An 18,501-nucleotide genomic window follows, 5' to 3' on the forward strand; every position below is an offset into this window, starting at 1 on the left:
GATGTATATAAATTAAATTCATATAATATTTGCTAAAAAATTAATACTTATGGGTACCTTGTTATTGGATCAGCCTCCAGTTTGTGTGAACCTTCTATAACATGGTGTAGTTGGTGTTTATTTTAATCTTAGTGTTCTCTTGTAATCGCCATAAATTCATATTGTCTCCCTTATTTCGAAAAATTAATATCTTTGTTTTAGTTTTCTATGGTATCTTCCACATGCCACAAAAAAGTTAAATGAGGAAAGGTACGATTGAAGTGTTAACTATTTTGAATATTCATACCCAAAAGAATTAGAACTTTTATTCGCAAGCACATAGAATATTCATATACTTGAAATTGATCACTTTATTTTCCTTTTATTTCTTTCTTATTTCACTTTTATTTACAATAATTTATTAAGTATTATAATCACAACATAAGAAATGGTATATTAGAGTTGGGAGTTTCAATATAATGTTTGTGGTCGCACTCACTTATGCTTTTTCAGAAGTTAATGAAAATTCATATAGTAGCCGGTTGTCTTGCATGTATCGTTTAGGCAGATGCCTTCACCTAAATTTGGTTTAGCTTTAGATGTCATATGTAACGTTTTTTTAATTTGCTTTGACGTGCCTTACACTTAAGTATACCCCAAACAATTCCTTAATCTTTGGAGAGCTTTCACTTCCAAATTTGAACGATAAGTTCAAGCAAACACTTGTAAGCAACATAAACAGGAATATCTGAACTTTGTGCTGACAGTACCAGCTGCAACACTGCCAATTTTAAAATGTTGCAAAACAACCATAAACCTAAACCATATTGAATTTCATTTAAACTGAAAGGCATGTCTAAGCGTCGAACAAATGATGGGAAGTAACTCAGTAACGATTCACGTGATTTGAATAAAGAAACAAGCTATCAACCCCATAATCTAAGAAACTACAATCAAGTAACTGTCTGAAACTAGGAGTTCCTACATAATCAAGAACTACGTCCCTAATTTTGCTTCTCCATTTCTAACCAAAAAGACCAACTTGAACTAGTAGAAATCAGTAGCGGTCAAATGATGATGGACGAGCAGCTCTGCTGGGGCGGTCATAAGGACCAGCCCTACCCCTATAACTTCTTCCTTCATCGCGAGCTGGCATTCCACTTCCATTTCTATCAGCACCTCCACGAGCACCACCATACCGGTCATAGCCTCTTTCCTTCCCATAACCATTTTGCGGGTAGTCTGAGCCACTGCCATATCGATCACTTGCAAAACGATCTCCACTTGTTGGATACCTACACAGTTTTCAAGCAAAGCATTAATGTAACAAATACATAGAACAAAAGGAATGACAAATTATGTCAAAAAAAATAAACGAATGACAAATGGAAACCGGAGAGGTTAATGACCCTTCTCATTCATGATGAATGAATAAATACTACTGAAAAGGGAAATGAGACCAATGCCTAATCGAATCTTTATTCAATCACAGCCTTCCCAATTGTCCACATTATCAATTAAACAATATAAGAAAAATTACATTTTAGATGACAACCGTTCAATTTTTTAAAAAAGTCTAATAACTTTAATAACTATGCACTCACTGTATAAATAGGTTTTACATAAACGTTCTATCATGTGTTATTATCTTTGTCACAGTGCAGACAAGTTATAATGCAATAAATAAATATAGTATTTTAGACATCTATGTAAAACTTACACTCTAAATTATTAAATTAAATTAATGTTCTAAATATGTTTAGACATTTCAGTAACAAAATTTAACTGTTTATACCTGTCACTAGCATAGCGATCACGGCCACTGTATTTGTAGTCTCGGGTGTCTAAACGGTCCCTATCCCCATAACGTCCTCCATCATAACGATCATCAATGTATCGCTCACGTTCACCAAGGCGATCCCCGTGTCCACCAGCACCTCCAAACCTAGGACGTGAAGAAAATGGACCACCACCCCGACCACGACCACCATCACCTCCTGCCAAAGGACAATCTCGGGCCCAGTGCCCTGGACGGCCACATTTGAAACAGTCATCCTGTCCTACCCTATCTCCAGCCCCATAGCTTCCCCTACCACCTGAAGAGAAGCCACCTCTGTAACGATGGTCTGCATCATCACCCCCCATCCTAGGCTGTGCCTTGTTGACTGAGATGATGCGATCACCAATTTCACGTCCATCCATTTCCTTGATTGCATCCTCCATTCCCCGATGATCAGCAAATGTTATAAACCCAAATCCACGTGGACGTCCTGTATCCCTTTCCATCATGATCTGTAGAAAGAACACTTGAAACTTCATGCCGAATAATGGCAATATGTGCAATTAATGTCAACAAATTTAATGGCATTTATGATGATGAAAATAATATGAATGCTGCTTTTGATGCAAACAGCCATCACACAGCCATCATTGTAATACTTGCAAACAAGATTAATTGCGTTGAACATATAAAACATGTTTAATAGGACAACTAACTAAACGAGCAAGCGTAAATAAGGAACATTAAGTTACTCAAAATAATTACAAAAAGTGCCACATATATGAAGCTATTCTCATAAAAAAAAGATTGATTTACAAAACCAGTAAAATAAAACCACATCATACAAACAAGATGAGGATACAAAGGTGAAAAAACAAGACAACAGATAAGTAGAAAAAAAAAACAACGTATCAGCTTCAAAGATTGATTTCGTCATCAGTTATTTTCAGTTCTCTCCGGTCCATTCAAATACCAGCTCCTTCCCCCAACCCCATTAATTAACTATAGATATAATTTAAGTTACCAAGGAGAATCAATTCCTAAATATACTTATAAATTTCTGACAGGTTTAACCTCAACTCAGCATGGCTTAAATTAGCAACTAAATAGTAATGCAACTGCTACGAACTACTATAAGTTTCTCAGTCCAAAGAATGATGCTTACATAAACAAGCATCCAAAATACTGGGACATTCAATTTATTAACAAAAAATAAAAATTGTGATCACAGAAAGTTGTGCATTGAATAAGGAGTTTTCAGTATTTTAATTAGGGGATACATGCAAACAGCGTTCACTATAAAAGCAAATTCATAACCAGACAACTTACTTCTGTGTTCTGATGACAAAGCACCAGAATAGTTTTCATACAGCTAAGTCATTCAGAGACATCCCAAGCCCATATTTGACAACAAATAACTCTTAAAAAAATCATTTCCACAATCTGAGCAAGAATATATCAGCTTGTTCCATTCTGGTTCATGACTTCATGATTAAACTTTAAAACAATCTAATCCCCCAAATATAATCTTAGCAACTGAATTACTTTATTAAAAAACACTGTATTATGACGGATACTATTAATTTCTCAATCAGTAGAACAAACACTAAACCAATATGCAGCCACAAACAAACAGTGTATGAGGAAAATCCCAATCATTGCTTTCACTTCCGCAGTCGCCAGACCACTATGTTGCAGCTCCAATTTTATGACGAGTATCACAGAGGATTGCTCTTCAAAATAAACATATCCGCCGACGTATATTTCTTTTGAAATTCTCAGACAATACGCAAGTTATAGGCATGGGTGCCATGGTATTGACATCATTCCTCTTGGAGATCACACTTTCACTTCTTAAGCACACCAACACCTTCTGTGAGTATTCCCCTCTCCAGATTCAAATTATAATCAACCATAGGCAGCAATGTACCATGTCACATGCGAGACAAATGGATAACCTTGGTTACACTGCAATTATATGCCTGGCATTTTATGTAATTCTGCAGTCCCTTCTTAGTGAACACGCCAGCTGACGAGCATTTCAGCAGAAAAAAATTCTCGAGGAGATATAAATTCAATTCTTTATATAAAACTACACTGACAAATGTAAAACCTTTCAATGCTTCGGATTTGAAACTTTTAAACTCAGAAGCACTTGAGTATTCACAAGACCTGTTGGTGGTGTATGACCGGTCATACCCACCTGCTATGGGTTGCAGTAAGTACATAAAAGTACGACCCCATCAACCATACACACAAAAATGTCCAAACAACTGGGATTCGATTGCTGAACTGAAGCAAATATGTAAGACTTCTTGAATTCATTTAACAAATTACTTTAACTGATCTACTGAGTACCACACTATTACAGCCAGCAAACACCATCCTATCTATACTTTGCATGATGTATCACAAAAGGGTATAGCATATCAATATATCAAGTGAAATTTTGGTTTTTTAATTTTGAAAAGCAGCATACGAGCGAAGCCTCTGTACCCCATTTTAATTCCCTACAGTTAGATCAAATAATTGATCTGTAACCAGAAGCAAAACAAGGAATGTCCAACACAAGAAGTTTTCACATCCCACTAGTTGTCATCAGCATCGCCATCGCATAATAGACTTACTACTGTACGAGAAAGGAAGCTAATGAACAGACATGGCGCATATTCTTTCAATTCTACAAACAGATACAACAAAACACACTCCGATATGGTATCGACTTTGTCCAGTTTTCAGCCCAATCTTACTGCCAAATATTCCTTCCAAATTATAAAAATATTATTACTAATGAACCTTAAGCCCTGAACGGACTTGTCTCTCGGAAAAATAGCAGACATGTCAGACTGATATTCGCTTGGCTACTCTTATTGCACTGAATTCAACATATCTAAGCCATACTAATCTCCAACTTGAGGTCTACTCTTATTTTATCAGGAAATTGAAAAACGAGCCTCAAACATGAAGAAATCACACTGCTAAAACATCACTCAAAAAATCCACCTACAGCATCTCAAAGATCAAAAGGTTCAAAACCAGCATTCCACAAAAACAAAGAAAACAGGTGAAAAAATTAGTGAAGAATCCAAACATAATAAATTCTTCAATCAGGAAACACACTCAAAAAAAGAGTGTATCCCTAAGCATAAGGCTCAACCAAAACTCTCAACTTTCCTAACTTAAACAACCGATGGACCTCAAAAGTTTTAAGAAAAGGTCCCACAACAGCAATTGAAGCTGAATGAGCTGCATTTTACCGCAAATTTTCGACAATGTCAAGAATGAAAATCATGCTCAAAACTACAATATTAACATTTTACCAAAAACAAAATGAAACAAAGCTAGGTTCCATAAAAAGTAAGAAAATAGCATAATGTGTTTCACTTTTAATTAATTTCTATAATTAAAACAAAATGTAAACTTTCCACCATTATAACACTTAATACAAAAATTACAACAGCACTTTAATTTTGAAAAATTTCGCATAATCTTCTGAGAAATTGAGGGGAAAAAAATAAAAGTTTGAAAGAGAGATCGGTACCTGGACTTCAAGAATTTTGCCGTAACGATCAAAGGCATGTTCAATCTGACGTTCTGTAACATCCCAACCCAATCCACCAACAAATATTCGATTCTCTTCTTTTCCAGCCATTACTCAATCCCAATTTCGGAAACACGTTGAATCCTGAAATCACCGTTTTGGTACCGACAAATTATTATAAATCAATGAATGAAAAATGGAAGAGAGAAATGGTATAGAACGTGAAAATGAAGATACTTACAAAAGAGTAATTGTGGAAATTTAGGGTTTTGAATGAAGATTCGAGCACAGACAGAGAGTATGAAGATTCCAATAACTAAACGCTCCTATATTAGTAACTTTTCAGTATTGTTTACATGTCACCCTTTTTAAGGTAGGTAGGTGGTACTTCTGTCTAGGTAAAATTACATTTTACTCCTTTAATTTCAACTTAACATTTTAGTTTTTTATATTTTATTTTTTATACTAACATTTTAATTTCTTTTATGTTTAGATATGAATTTCAACTTTTAAATTATAAATATATCTTATTGTCAAAAAAATTATAAATATATCTTAATGAAAAAGCTTAACAAATATTAATTAATGAAAAACCAACCAAGAACATTTAGATGAGATGAGATGATATGATATCAGTCTCTTTCAGTTTAACCAAGTTTCTGGGTTTCGATATTTTGCTTTGGCATGCAACATTAAAACTATTAGGTAGAATTTGTCACCTATTTAGATCCCACAAAACTCGAGTAATTAGTTTTTGCAGTTGTGCGCATAACATACCCGAAAAAAAATAATGAAGACCAATTAGGACAAAAATGACGTAAAAAAAATAAACAGCTAATTATTACCTGAAATTAAATTTAGGGGCTAAAGACGTAGTTTTATACATGATGTAAACTTCTATTAAGAAATCAACCAAAAAAAAAACTATTAAGATAATTTAATAAAATTATGTTGTCTAATTGTTAAGTAATAATAATGGTTACTATTATTATTTTATCAATATTATAATAGTTATTATAAATGTGCACTTGAATAATGAGTTTATTTTTATAAATGATTTAAATGATTTTAGCACAACATTTATTTAAAAAATTGTACTAAATAAAAATAAAAGGAAATAAACAACACAATGAAGATATGTTTGTTGTCTTAAAAATAATGAAGATATGTTTGTTGGTTCGAAAGTATACATCTAAAAAATGGACATCAAAAATTATATTTCATGAACCTAAAAAAATGGATGGTTTCTTATAAAAAATAAAAAATTGGAAGGAGTACTATACTGTGTAAATTTCATTGTAAACCGTCAATGAGATTGATCGTTTTCCCTAACCTTATTTAAAGGGGGTCTCCCTTAATTTAAAACTATTATAAAAATAAAATGAAATGTATAGAATATATAAAATCATTTGTTTCTTAAAAGAGAAAAAAAAAATCATTTGATAAATTTAATTTAACGATGAATTATATTATTTTTTATAAAACCTTTACTTATATTTTTGCTAGTACAATATATTTAGTTTTATAATATATTTTTTTTGTTTTGAATAGTCTCTCAGTGTGCACAAAAATTAAAAAATATTTTTATTGAGTCCTTGCAAAGTTTTAATTTAAGTTGTTTTAGTCTATATAATATGAATACTTTATCATTTTAATTACTGTAATTTGATATTCCTTTAGATATATAGATTAGTCTTTTAAGTTGGACTCTCTACATAAGCTCAAGACTTAACATCATGAATATGTACTAAAAGAAAAAAAGTCTTAACATCATGAGTAAAAAATTTAATATATTAATATATTTATCTATAAAATATGGAACTACATTTCTAGTATTAACGGTATATATTTATTAAGATGGAACTACATTTCAGGAGTGAAATCATTGTATTTTCTGTGGTTAAAAATATACTGTAAATAAATTATTTACAGTTTTACACCACTTGAATGACTGTACATGTTATTACAATTTACATCCATACATGATACATACATTTTTTTTTTTTGACAATTACATGATACATACATGTACAAATCAATGAAGGGAAATATGTTAGAAAGGGAGAAATTTTCAAATCATTCTGGTAAAATAGGAAGCCTAGTGACAGAGGTACCCTTGCCTCTGCCACCGCTACCAACAGAGCCGCCGCCACCAACAGACTTTTCTGAGGTAGAACTTCTTTTCTTGCGGCGAACAGAACTAGAGTTGGAGGCTTTTTTAGTGCTTAACTTCAAGGGAAGAATCTGCAACCTGGTGTTTTGATCTGTACCTGACTTTTGAGCAGCCAATTGATAGCTTTGCACAAGTTCAAGCTGCCTGTCAATAATTTCCGAACGTCTTGGAAGAAGTTCCACAGCCTCTCCACCGGGAATCACTATGTACTCTATTGCTAGCCGGACCTCCTGCCATAAGAATATAATAAAATTTATATGAATGTCAATTACAGAGATAACACACAATAATAATCTAGACAAAACATATCTTTTCAATTCAAACAAAATTGCTTAACACAAGCAATTTATCAGGAAAATAGCTCGAGTTAAAAATCAGAAACTGAGATTAATGTTGAGAGTCTTATAATTATATTACATGTGACATGATCTCAAAAAGTGTTTATAAGTGAGAGACATCTCTCAACTTACAAGTCGGTTTAGATAGGTTGGATTACTCAAACTCTAAGATTAGAGCCTATCAGAGATCTATTGGGTCACATGATATCAGGCCACTTGGGTCTGTGTCAAAGAAAAATAGGTGACTTGGGTCACACTCTATAATGTCAAGTCGTAGGTGTTAGGAGCATGTGTTGAAAGTTAAACATAGTCTGAAAAAGTATTTATAAGTGAAAGACATATAGTACTTTACAAGCCGATTTTGCACGATAAGTTAGATTCAACCAAAATCTAAGAACTACTAGTCGTAAATATGAATAATTATAAATAAACAACACAAAGGAGTGTGCACAAAAGGAATTCAATTGATAAGTGCGCAAGGAAGATAATACCAATCATTCTAAAAGACCCAAACAGAAAATAGATAAAAATTCAACAGAAGATGGAACTTTCAAGAAGAGAAAATAGATACTAATTGAATAAACAGAAAAGGTCTGTACCTCCAAGGCATCAATCTCTTCCAGAGATGGTTTACGCTTTGGTTCATCGTCGTCAATTTCAATATCCGGAGAGCCATTTGATGTCTTCTTTATCGTGGGGCCAAAGGGTTCTAGCCCAAGGATCATTCTTACTGCCTTTACCATTTTTGCCATGGTATTGGACTGCAAGGAACGAACAAAAATTCATTATAAGGCAAAAGGAGACCACATCAAAGCAATGGCTGAAAGAGGTAGAAATAGCAAAAGGGCACCTTGAGAACAAATATAGGTAACTGGTGGAATTTCGCCACAGAGCGGATCCATTGATTCTGTCGTAACTCAGAACTTGATGCAAGAATTGCATCAGCAATTGTAATTTCATCGGTTACTTCTATTAAATCTTCAAACCCCATCACTTTTGCTACTTGTACTAGATCATCTTCAAGAATCTAAATTCATCCAACAAGAAAACAGTGCCCGTTAAGACATAAAATAAGACTAAGAAAAGTTTAAAGAAATTTGCTCCTTCAATGCAACATGAAAATGAGACAGTTGCAAAGCTCCTCAATCCTCATAATATTCTCTACCAGCACATACAAACTATAAAATAATTTACCTTGCAAGCGTACACCTGCATTGGTGAACTCCTCTTGATCACAGATCCACTATTACTCCATTGCACGGATCGAGTGGGAGAGTAGTATGTATCATCCTCGTCATGCTCTATGTCAGAACTCGTGATATTATTGTTAGCTAAATATAAATCAGATGCTTCTTCATGACTTATTTCAGGTAGTGGAGCATGCTTCTCCAAATCATTGGGAAAATCGTCCCAATGACGGACTTCAAATACTGGAGGTCTTCCTGTAACAAAGTAGATTTTCTGGTTAAATTCCACCCCAGATAACTAAATAAATAGTATATCAGTCGGTTTGATATGAAGTATGATATTCCATTATTAGGAAGACTATGAATACCTGCCAAAATGGCATCCACAGTTGCATCTAATCTATGATGAACACGGCATTCAGTTTTGGATATCATCTCAACAGCGCACGAAAATGTAGGAGGTCCTTTCCTTTCAAGAATTGTCTTCTGCACTTTCCTTTTTTTGGCTTCTTCGTCCCCAAGGGTTACACTCTATTCAAATAAATGATCAATAAAAATCACTAATTTGGACAAGCACTATACATATTTCATTTGGATATGCTAATGCCACAGCAATTTTAGATTGATTCAATCTTTGAAAGAAGGCAGCGACGGAATGGATGGATCTATTTAATCAACCATTCTATATCATAAACCATAAACTTGGAAAAATAGATAAAAGTAGCTTTGCACCTCTATGCCACCAACAAGGATCTGAAGATAAGGATTCTTCATTATGCTGTCAATGGTGGTTCCATGTGCGGTTCCAACCAATTGAACTCCTCTTTGAGCAATGGTACTGGCTGCTAATGCTTCAAGCTCCGTTCCAATTTCATCAATTATAATGGTTTGAGGCATATGATTTTCAACTGCTTCAATCATAACCTGTATAAATAAACAAAACGGCGTCACATAAGATTAGGTTCCAAATTATCAAAACAATTTCCTTAAAGATGAAGAAGTCAATTAAGCCAAATGACAGAGATTAGTACTAACACTATGCTGCATATTCACATTTGGAACTTGCATCCTCCTTGCCCTGCCTATGCCTGCATGAGGAACATCTCCATCACCTCCAATTTCATTGGACGTATCGACTATTACTACGCGCTTCATAAACTCATCTGCCAGCATCCTAGCAGTCTCTCTGCACAATCAAAGCTTCTTCAGACATTCAGACTAAATAAAACAAAACGGAAACTGATAAGAAAACACAAACAAACACAGTCCAGTGACATTTTCATGGAAACAAACATGAAATAAAACAGCAAATGAAAACAAAAACCAGTTGCATAGTAAAACACTTCAAACATAAAAACTAAAAAACAAGATCCAAATGTTGACCTGATTAAGGTAGTTTTACCCACACCAGGAGGTCCAATGACCAATATAGAACCCCCTTCCTCAGCCATATCACGTATAATTTCAGCACTGCCACTCACCGCTCGTCCAACACGACAAGTAAGGCCAATGATTTGCTTCTGACGGTTCCGAATTGCACTTATACGATGCAATGAGCTATCAATACCAGATCGGTTATCATCCGAAAACTCACCAACCTATAACAACAAACAAAACAACCATCATATTTATTACTCTTCAACCAAATAAAAACCATTATTAGCATAGCTCAACTATTAGAGACATCGCATCATATATGCAGTGTCCGGAGTTCGAACCCGGAATTCTCTGCTTATTCACCTTAAGAGGTGAATTTCTAGCCACCAGACTACTTAACCAAAAAAAAAAGTCATGGTTATTAATCAATTAGCTAGCACTAGCTTACACTAACAGTGACACAAAGTATCAATTTTTATTTAACCATGTAGGAAAAAAAGTAAATTTAATAAAGCCTTTGGACCCCACCTATGCTGAGTTTAATAATCACAAGTCAAAACAATTTCCAAATAAAGAAATCACTTAGTTAGTAAACAGAAAACAGATTAATTAATATCAATAAGTGCTTATGCTATAAACTATAAAGCACTTGATTAAACTCTTTATCCAAATAGAGCTATAGTTCTACCTTAGAAATTGCGTGGTCTAAATCAGTATGGTTAATGGGTCTTTGAGAAATAACCCAATCACCAGAAGGAAATCTAGCAAGAGGTTTTCTACCCAAATCCATTACAACTTCAATGAGTCCTCCAATTTCTTGATGCTTATACAATTCCATCCTCATCTCCAAAGGAAGAAGTTCCAGAAACATATCAAGCTCAACGGTGGTTTCGGTTTGTGAAATCGACGGTGAGGATCCATTTCTGATAGTATAACGATCAGAGGGTCGTCGAATTTGAGGAGAAGCTGAAGAAGATTGAATCGCTTTAGCATGTACTACTCTTCTTGATGATGATGATGATGAACGATGGAATGAGGAAAAACAATTGTTGCTGTTAAGGTAGTGTTGTTTTTTGTTATTGTTTTGTTGCCATGAAGTGCAGTGAAGATCTATTAAGACAACATGCGAATTTATCGCTCTCATTTTCTATCTCTTCCTATGTGTTTTTGTGTGTGTTAATGTTTTTTGTTTTTGTTGTTGTGTTGTGTTTGAGCTTTTGAGGAGTATAATAATAGTAAGAGATAGTAGTACTATATAATAATTTTATTTTATTTTTAAGAAAATGTATATAATAATAAGTAATAACAATGATAAATGATGTAATAATTGAAGAATGGAAGAATAAAAATAAGAAGAGGGAAGATTCTTTGGTATATTTTTTGTACAGTATATGGGAAGAAAAAGGAAGGAAGCAACAAAAAAAAAAGATGAGAGTGAGATGAAGTGTTGAATGCATGCATACCATTAAGGGGTTGGTTGGTATTATTGGTAGGAAAAAGGAAGAATCAAAAACACACACCAACGAACCAAGTCTACTAACCACACAAAATCTATAATTTGCCCAATCATCTTCCGTCACGCAAAACTCTTCCTACCACGGACTTTTCTTTCTTCTTTTTTTCTTTTTTATTATTATTTTCTTTTTTTGTTATGATTAATTAAAAGCATTACTAGGTGCGTTATTTATTTATAGTTTTTGTCATTTAATAATATTTTTCCTTTCTCAACACATTAAGAAATATATAGATCAACAAATATTTTAAAGGATAATGTTAAGTAATGCTCCAAGGGTCTAGTTAACGAGTAAAACAATCATAAAACTTTTTTTAAAAAATAAAACAGTCTTAAAAATTGTGTAATTTATGTTTTTAAAATATATAAAATGTTCTTTTTAATATTAAAAAAAAAATTAATGAATATGAACCTAAGTTGTTGTTCGTTTTGAATTCAATCAATTTATAATTTTGTGTAAGTTTTGGCATGCTAGAAATTAATTTGTACTACATAATTTGTGACTTTGAATGTGAACGGTTTGGTGCACTTGTTGTTGGACGGCCTTGCTAGGGCCAAATATTTTGTGGAAGTTTTGGCATGCTAGAAATCAAATTGTCTTCAAGGTATAGCAGCAGCCACCCTGAACTTTGTGACATACTTTAATCAAGCTTTGCCAAAGAAGAAGATCACGGGGCAGCAAGTACTGGAAAATCCTTTTCAGGATTCTATTTCTTGTACAATTCAGGTGGACACAAGTTTTGTGATATAATTTGAAGTATTGAACCCACTCTTGCTGGAGCATCTTGCATCCAGGTCCCAATTCGTTGGTATCTTGATATGCCCTTCCATCCAATAAATACTGACTGCTACTGTTTGAGCTAGCACGTATCCATGGCCTACAAAATCTATATTTTGAGTGTAATTATTTGACTAAATTAGTCGTGGATAGTGTGTTTTTGGGACTATTGGATACTCAAATATATTCACCATAGAGATTAAATTTGTTTGTAACAATTTTTATTTTTATTTTTATTTTTCTAAATTTTACCTCGCGGCCGAATTTTGAATTATCAGGCAAGGGTTTAGACATTATATATTAGTGTGGTTGAAAAAAAAAACACACTTTCACAAACTTTCATAGCTTAAAAAACAAGTTGCATACTTGCAGTTACTGCAAGACCAAAGCCAACTTCAGAAGCTTATAAATCATGTCAAATGTGTCGCACTTATTTGTTTCAACGAGTTTTGCATAAAGACCTAAAAGTCATTTTAACTTTGCAAATTTTGGCTCACATTGAACATTTCTAACATAATTCTGAAGTTGGTGTTAGGATGATAGCTTAAAATTGGAGGCATAATTCATGGATCGGTTTTCAACAATTCAAAATCAACAATTTTAAGACTCTCATGGTCGAATTGGGCAGAATTTCAGGTCGTGGCTCACTTGGTTGTTGAGTTTCTGATGCTTCTAGATTAGCCTAAGTAGTAGTTTTGTCTCTGTAAAACACATGAAAAGTAGTTAAATATATTTTTTATCCCTATAAAATTAGTTAATTTTGATTTTCGTCCATAAAAAAAATTTTGCACGTTTTCATCCCAAATTTTTTTATGTTTTGTTTGTAGTTCCTAATGACCAATTTATGATCATTTTGATGTCAATGTCATGACTCTTTTATGTCAAAATGTGTGTATATATATATATATGGGTCCAAAAACTGTGTATATATGAATCTGTCCATATTATTGAAGGTTTTTTCTCCGAAACCAGAGGGTTAATTTAATACCCAAAAAAAAAATTATAAATTTAATTGTTTCAAATTTTAATAAAAAAATATAAAAACAAATAATGTATTATGACGTTTAAATTAAGTTATTTTTCGTGAATATTACGAATAATATACAATTGTGTTTATATAAAAAGAATTGATAATATAGAATTGGTTTTTCCCATTATCACATGTTAAATAGTCTCTCGGTCACATTTATAAGCAAAAAAATATTTCAAATTTTGGTCACTATTATAAACAAAAATTACTTTTAAACTAATTAATATTATTATTCCTAACATACTCTTATTTAATTCTATTTTTTAAAACATTTATTTCACTTTTGCACTTTTACACTTTGCAATAGTTAATGTGATTTCCAAAGGATTCACTACATATAGGTCCTTCTAACTTCCTTTTAATCACTTCTTCTTTCTTCTTATAACTATAAGAGTCATGAACTTGTACTCCTACGTCCTTCCTCCTTCCATATGCAGCACTAAAAAATCAAGATTTGTTTGAAGGACCCTCATTTGACTTGGGCATTGATGATGATGATGATGAAGACTCACAAAAGAGTAGGTTTTGTCGCATTGGAATATTATTTGGTTCTTGGAGAATGTTAACATGTGCCCTTAAGGGCACATGATAAGAAGATAAATGTGGAAAACATTTATTGAACTTATGGTATATTTAATTCTCTAAACATTAAATTATTTATATCATTAAATACTATATTTCTATTTTTAGATAGCTTAACATGTGCCTTAAGGGCACAAGTTAACATAACCCTTGGTTCTTTAATGCTTTGGTATGAGTGGCACTCCACGGTTACTACTAGCTTCTACTACTAATGTGAGTGACCTTTTTTACATTGGTACAAGAGAAGAGATGCAAAAGCAATCCATCTTTGATAAACTCCTTAAATTACTGCTGCTCATTGATTCTAACGAAAAAGTTGTATTTTTTTTAATTTAAAATTTAAAGATGTAATATAGTAAACTTAACTAATATTTTACATTAAATCAAGAAAATTAATTACACTTAAGTGAATTTCTCAAACACCGCATAAACAATTATTTTTTTGCTAATATTTATGATCAGAGGGAGTGTGACTCTTGAAGTCATGCATATCAATCATTAAAAACATCACCAACCAACTACATACATGATAACGCTAATATATTATGAAGTTTAAATTAAAAAACAATTTTTTTAATATTAATAAATCATACATAATTAAGTTATTCTCATTCTCGTATTATAGATATGACTATTGAAGTCATCAATATCAATCATCAAGTAAATTTTCAACCAAACTACTACATACACCATATTTAATATATATATATATATATATATTCCTCCTTAAATCTTCATGTAAATAACATTCATACATGTTATCATAAATATTATATATGTTAAAAGTAGAAAGTAATTGTAAATTCTAATTGTACTCCATTCATCCCTGTCTATAAGATTCTTGTTCACATTTTTTCCCTTGATATAAGTATAATTTATTTTAAAATATACCCCATTTAATTTACAATTGAAAAACACAAATACTTTCATACGATCATAATAACTACAAGGTTAAATATATGGTCAAAAAAAAACTACAAGGTTAAATATGTAAAATTAACACATTCAAGACGAAATTATATTTCAACAAAAAAATTTATGTATCTATCATCCATCAAACAACTATTGTTTTTTTAAATAAACAAATAAAATTTTGTAAAGTTTCATTATTTTATAAACAAATTATAAATTTCATCGGTAGTACTGACTATGTACAAATACTATTAAAAAGTATTTGTCCATATATATATATATATATATATATAGGGGGCTGCTAACTTAGACCCAGTTGGGTCTAAATTAGCAAGGTGCACCTTTTGAGTTGGACAAAAATACCCATTTTTTAATTTTTTGGAAGAATAGAGCAACAGGGGCATTTCTGTAATTTTATGCAACAGTACACGCGCCCCCATTTCTTTTTCCCCCCCCAGGACACGTGTCACGCGATTACAGGACAAAAATCACGCGCGTGCATGACACGCGCCGACAGGTGCGCGTGGTGGACAGGATGGGAGGAGAGAGAAACTTTGCTTTTGAAAAAGGCAGCCACGTGTCACGCTATTATTGGGTCTGCGTGATTTTTTTCATTTTATACTTTAAACTCGATTATTTCGTCGTAAATTAATTTTTTATTTTTTAATTTTTATACCAAAATTCATAATTTTTTTTTCTCTACAAATAGAGACTTGGTTTGTTTGATTTGGACACCGAAAAAAAAACGCAATTTTTCACTACTTTAAACTCGATTATTTCGTCGTAAATTAATTTTTTATTTTTTATTTTTTATACCAAAATTCATAATTTTTTTTTCTCTACAAATAGAGACTTGGTTCGTTTGATTTGGACACAGAAAAAAAAAACCCAATTTTTCACTACCTTAATCTCATTTTTCACTACCTTACATCAACTCACTGAAACCATTCTACCAGAAAAATGGTTTCGGAGTACAAATCTCTGAAACCATTCTACAAGCTAAATGGTTTCAGAAGCAAATAACTAATAATCAACTTACTGAAACCATTTTACCAGCAAAATGGTTTCAGATTACAACTCTCTGAAACCATTCTACCAGATAAATGGTTTCAGAAGCAAACACAATTAATAAATTACTCACTGAAACCATTCTACCAGTAAAATGGTTTCAGAATACAACTATGTGCAACCATTCTACAAGCTAAATGGTTTCAGAAGCAAATAACTAATAATCAACTTACTGAAACCATTCTACCAGCAAAATGGTTTCAGTGAGTAATTTATTAATTGTGTTTGCTTCTGAAACCATTTATCTGGTAGAATGGTTTCAGAGAGTTGTAATCTGAAACCATTTTGCTGGTAAAATGGTTTCAGTAAGTTGATTATTAGTTATTTGCTTCTGAAACCATTTTACCAGCAAAATGGTTTCAGATTACAACTCTCTGAAACCATTCTACAAGCTAAATGGTTTCAGAAGGATTTCGGTGTCCAAATCAAACGAACCAAGTCTCTATTTGTAGGAAAAAAAAAATTATGAATTTTGGTATAAAAAATAAAAAATTAATTTACGACGAAATAATCGAGTTTAAAGTAGTGAAAAATTGCGTTTTTTTTTCGGTGTCCAAATCAAACGAACCAAGTCTCTATTTGTAGAGAAAAAAAAATTATGAATTTTGGTATAAAAAATAAAAAATAAAAAATTAATTTACGACGAAATAATCGAGTTTAAAGTATAAAATGAAAAAAATCACGCAGACCCATTCATATGCTGACACGTGGCTGCCTTTTTCAAAAGCAAAATTTTCTCTCTCCAGCATATAATCTAGTGTGGCGCAGACAAGATGATCTGATAGATCAGGATGATCTGGGCTGTCTGATTGATCAGACAGTCTTAATGAGATCACATCTTGGCTGTCTGATGGAAATCAACGGTCTGTAACCATGGTCCTTCCGTACGCGCGCGACACTGGATCGACGTCTATTAATTGTTTAAGAAGGTGGGGCGCGTGTTGTTATTTTTTTTTATGTAAAATTACAGAAATGCCCCTGTTGCTCTATTCTTTCAAAAATTAAAAGAATGGGTATTTTGGTCCAACTCAAAAGGTGCACCTTGCTAACTTAGACCTAACTAGGGTCTAAGTTAGAAAACCCCTATATATATATATATATATAACAAAAAGTAATAATTGATACTCCATCCGTTTCAAATTACTTGACTTTTTAAAAAAAAAAACAAGAAATTAAGAAAATGTATTTTTGCACCTTATTTTTCTATTATATCATTTTAGTTCACCAAATTTTTTTTTTCACACACTTTCTCTTTCCAATAAATTTAATATATTATGTATCAATTTTTTTTTTTTTAAAAAAAAAACAAACTTTTTTTTGAAAGCTTAAGATACAAAGAAGTTTAGTAAAAAAAAAATACAATAAAAAGATTTAAAATAAAGAGGGTATAATAGACAAAATATAACATAAATTATAAAAAAGACAAGTAATTTAAAAAAATAACGCCGATGACATGGAGCCAACCGGTTTTGAGAAGAAAGTTGGAGACGAACTACGTTTTAGGGGATAAGAGTAACCACCAATTTGTGGAAGGCTTCACATCAAAGAAGTTATAACCTTGTCTTCTTTTTAGTGATAATTTCATTGTTTGAGCATGTGATGTTTAAATTTCAGCCTGCCTTTGCATTTGAATGTTAAACCTTGATCTATATTTGGTGTTTTCACTTTTCACTAGTACCATTGGAAAGAATAAGTTGTTTACACTATAATATTTGAAAAGTTTATAGTATATGATCACAAAGATTATGTGATAAAGAAGTTATTGGTTCAGCTCCTTCTACTGATTACTTATAGTAGCTGTTTAAAAAATACTACTGTGATTTTACCGTTTGTGGACAGAAATTGTAAATCTGAGTTACTAACATCTGCCTTTTTATTTCGTGATCAGTTGAAGCTGATAGTACAGATTGCAACCTCCAAGGTTTCAAGTTTGTAATTGTTCTGGACTAGACTAATGCTAGTCCACCTAGACCCTCACAAAGTCCACATGGCTTGCCCAACCACCTCCATGTCAGCATGGCACAACCTCTCCACCAAGATAGGGTAAATTTACTACTCTACCCACTATCTAAGGGTAATATCTTGGCAGTCCCTCTTAATGGGCCTTGGCTAGTCCAACCCACTAAGAGGACCTTTGGCCCAGAGCTGGGGGCTATAAATACTCTCCCTCATGGGAGAGCAAGGTAGACACTATTCATTATTGCAATTACTCTCTCTCTCTAACTTCTCTCTAGTACCTCTCT

The 18,501-nt window shown here is 32.6% G+C and overlaps 2 protein-coding genes across 4 annotated transcripts; both read right to left on the reverse strand.

Annotated features, from left to right (window-relative positions):
• Positions 1-791: 791 nt before the first annotated feature.
• LOC123899986 (glycine-rich RNA-binding protein RZ1B-like) lies at positions 792-5,665 on the reverse strand. 3 transcript variants are annotated; one of them, XM_045951265.1, is made up of 4 exons: positions 5,542-5,665; positions 5,301-5,444; positions 1,775-2,271; positions 792-1,274 (listed from the first exon to the last, which is right to left on the reverse strand). In XM_045951265.1, the coding sequence occupies exons 2-4, from the start codon at positions 5,409-5,411 to the stop codon at positions 1,037-1,039; spliced, it is 846 nt and encodes a 281-aa protein (XP_045807221.1). In that variant the 5' UTR covers positions 5,412-5,444; positions 5,542-5,665; the 3' UTR covers positions 792-1,036. The 3 variants fall into 3 exon arrangements, with proteins under 3 accessions (XP_045807221.1, XP_045807227.1, XP_045807235.1); XM_045951271.1 differs by having other exon boundaries at positions 3,089-5,444; positions 5,542-5,642; XM_045951279.1 differs by lacking the exon at positions 5,542-5,665 and adding an exon at positions 3,089-4,762 and having other exon boundaries at positions 5,301-5,429.
• A 1,461-nt stretch (positions 5,666-7,126) lies between these two features.
• LOC123900005 (protein SEEDLING PLASTID DEVELOPMENT 1) lies at positions 7,127-11,878 on the reverse strand. The gene is made up of 9 exons (XM_045951288.1): positions 11,064-11,878; positions 10,382-10,596; positions 10,034-10,184; positions 9,731-9,922; positions 9,367-9,529; positions 9,006-9,253; positions 8,662-8,838; positions 8,411-8,572; positions 7,127-7,703 (listed from the first exon to the last, which is right to left on the reverse strand). The coding sequence occupies exons 1-9, from the start codon at positions 11,517-11,519 to the stop codon at positions 7,377-7,379; spliced, it is 2,091 nt and encodes a 696-aa protein (XP_045807244.1). The 5' UTR covers positions 11,520-11,878; the 3' UTR covers positions 7,127-7,376.
• Between the last annotated feature and the right edge of the window lie 6,623 nt (positions 11,879-18,501).

This window comes from Trifolium pratense, linkage group LG1 (genome assembly GCF_020283565.1).
Source record: "Trifolium pratense cultivar HEN17-A07 linkage group LG1, ARS_RC_1.1, whole genome shotgun sequence".
Lineage (NCBI taxonomy): Eukaryota > Viridiplantae > Streptophyta > Magnoliopsida > Fabales > Fabaceae > Trifolium > Trifolium pratense.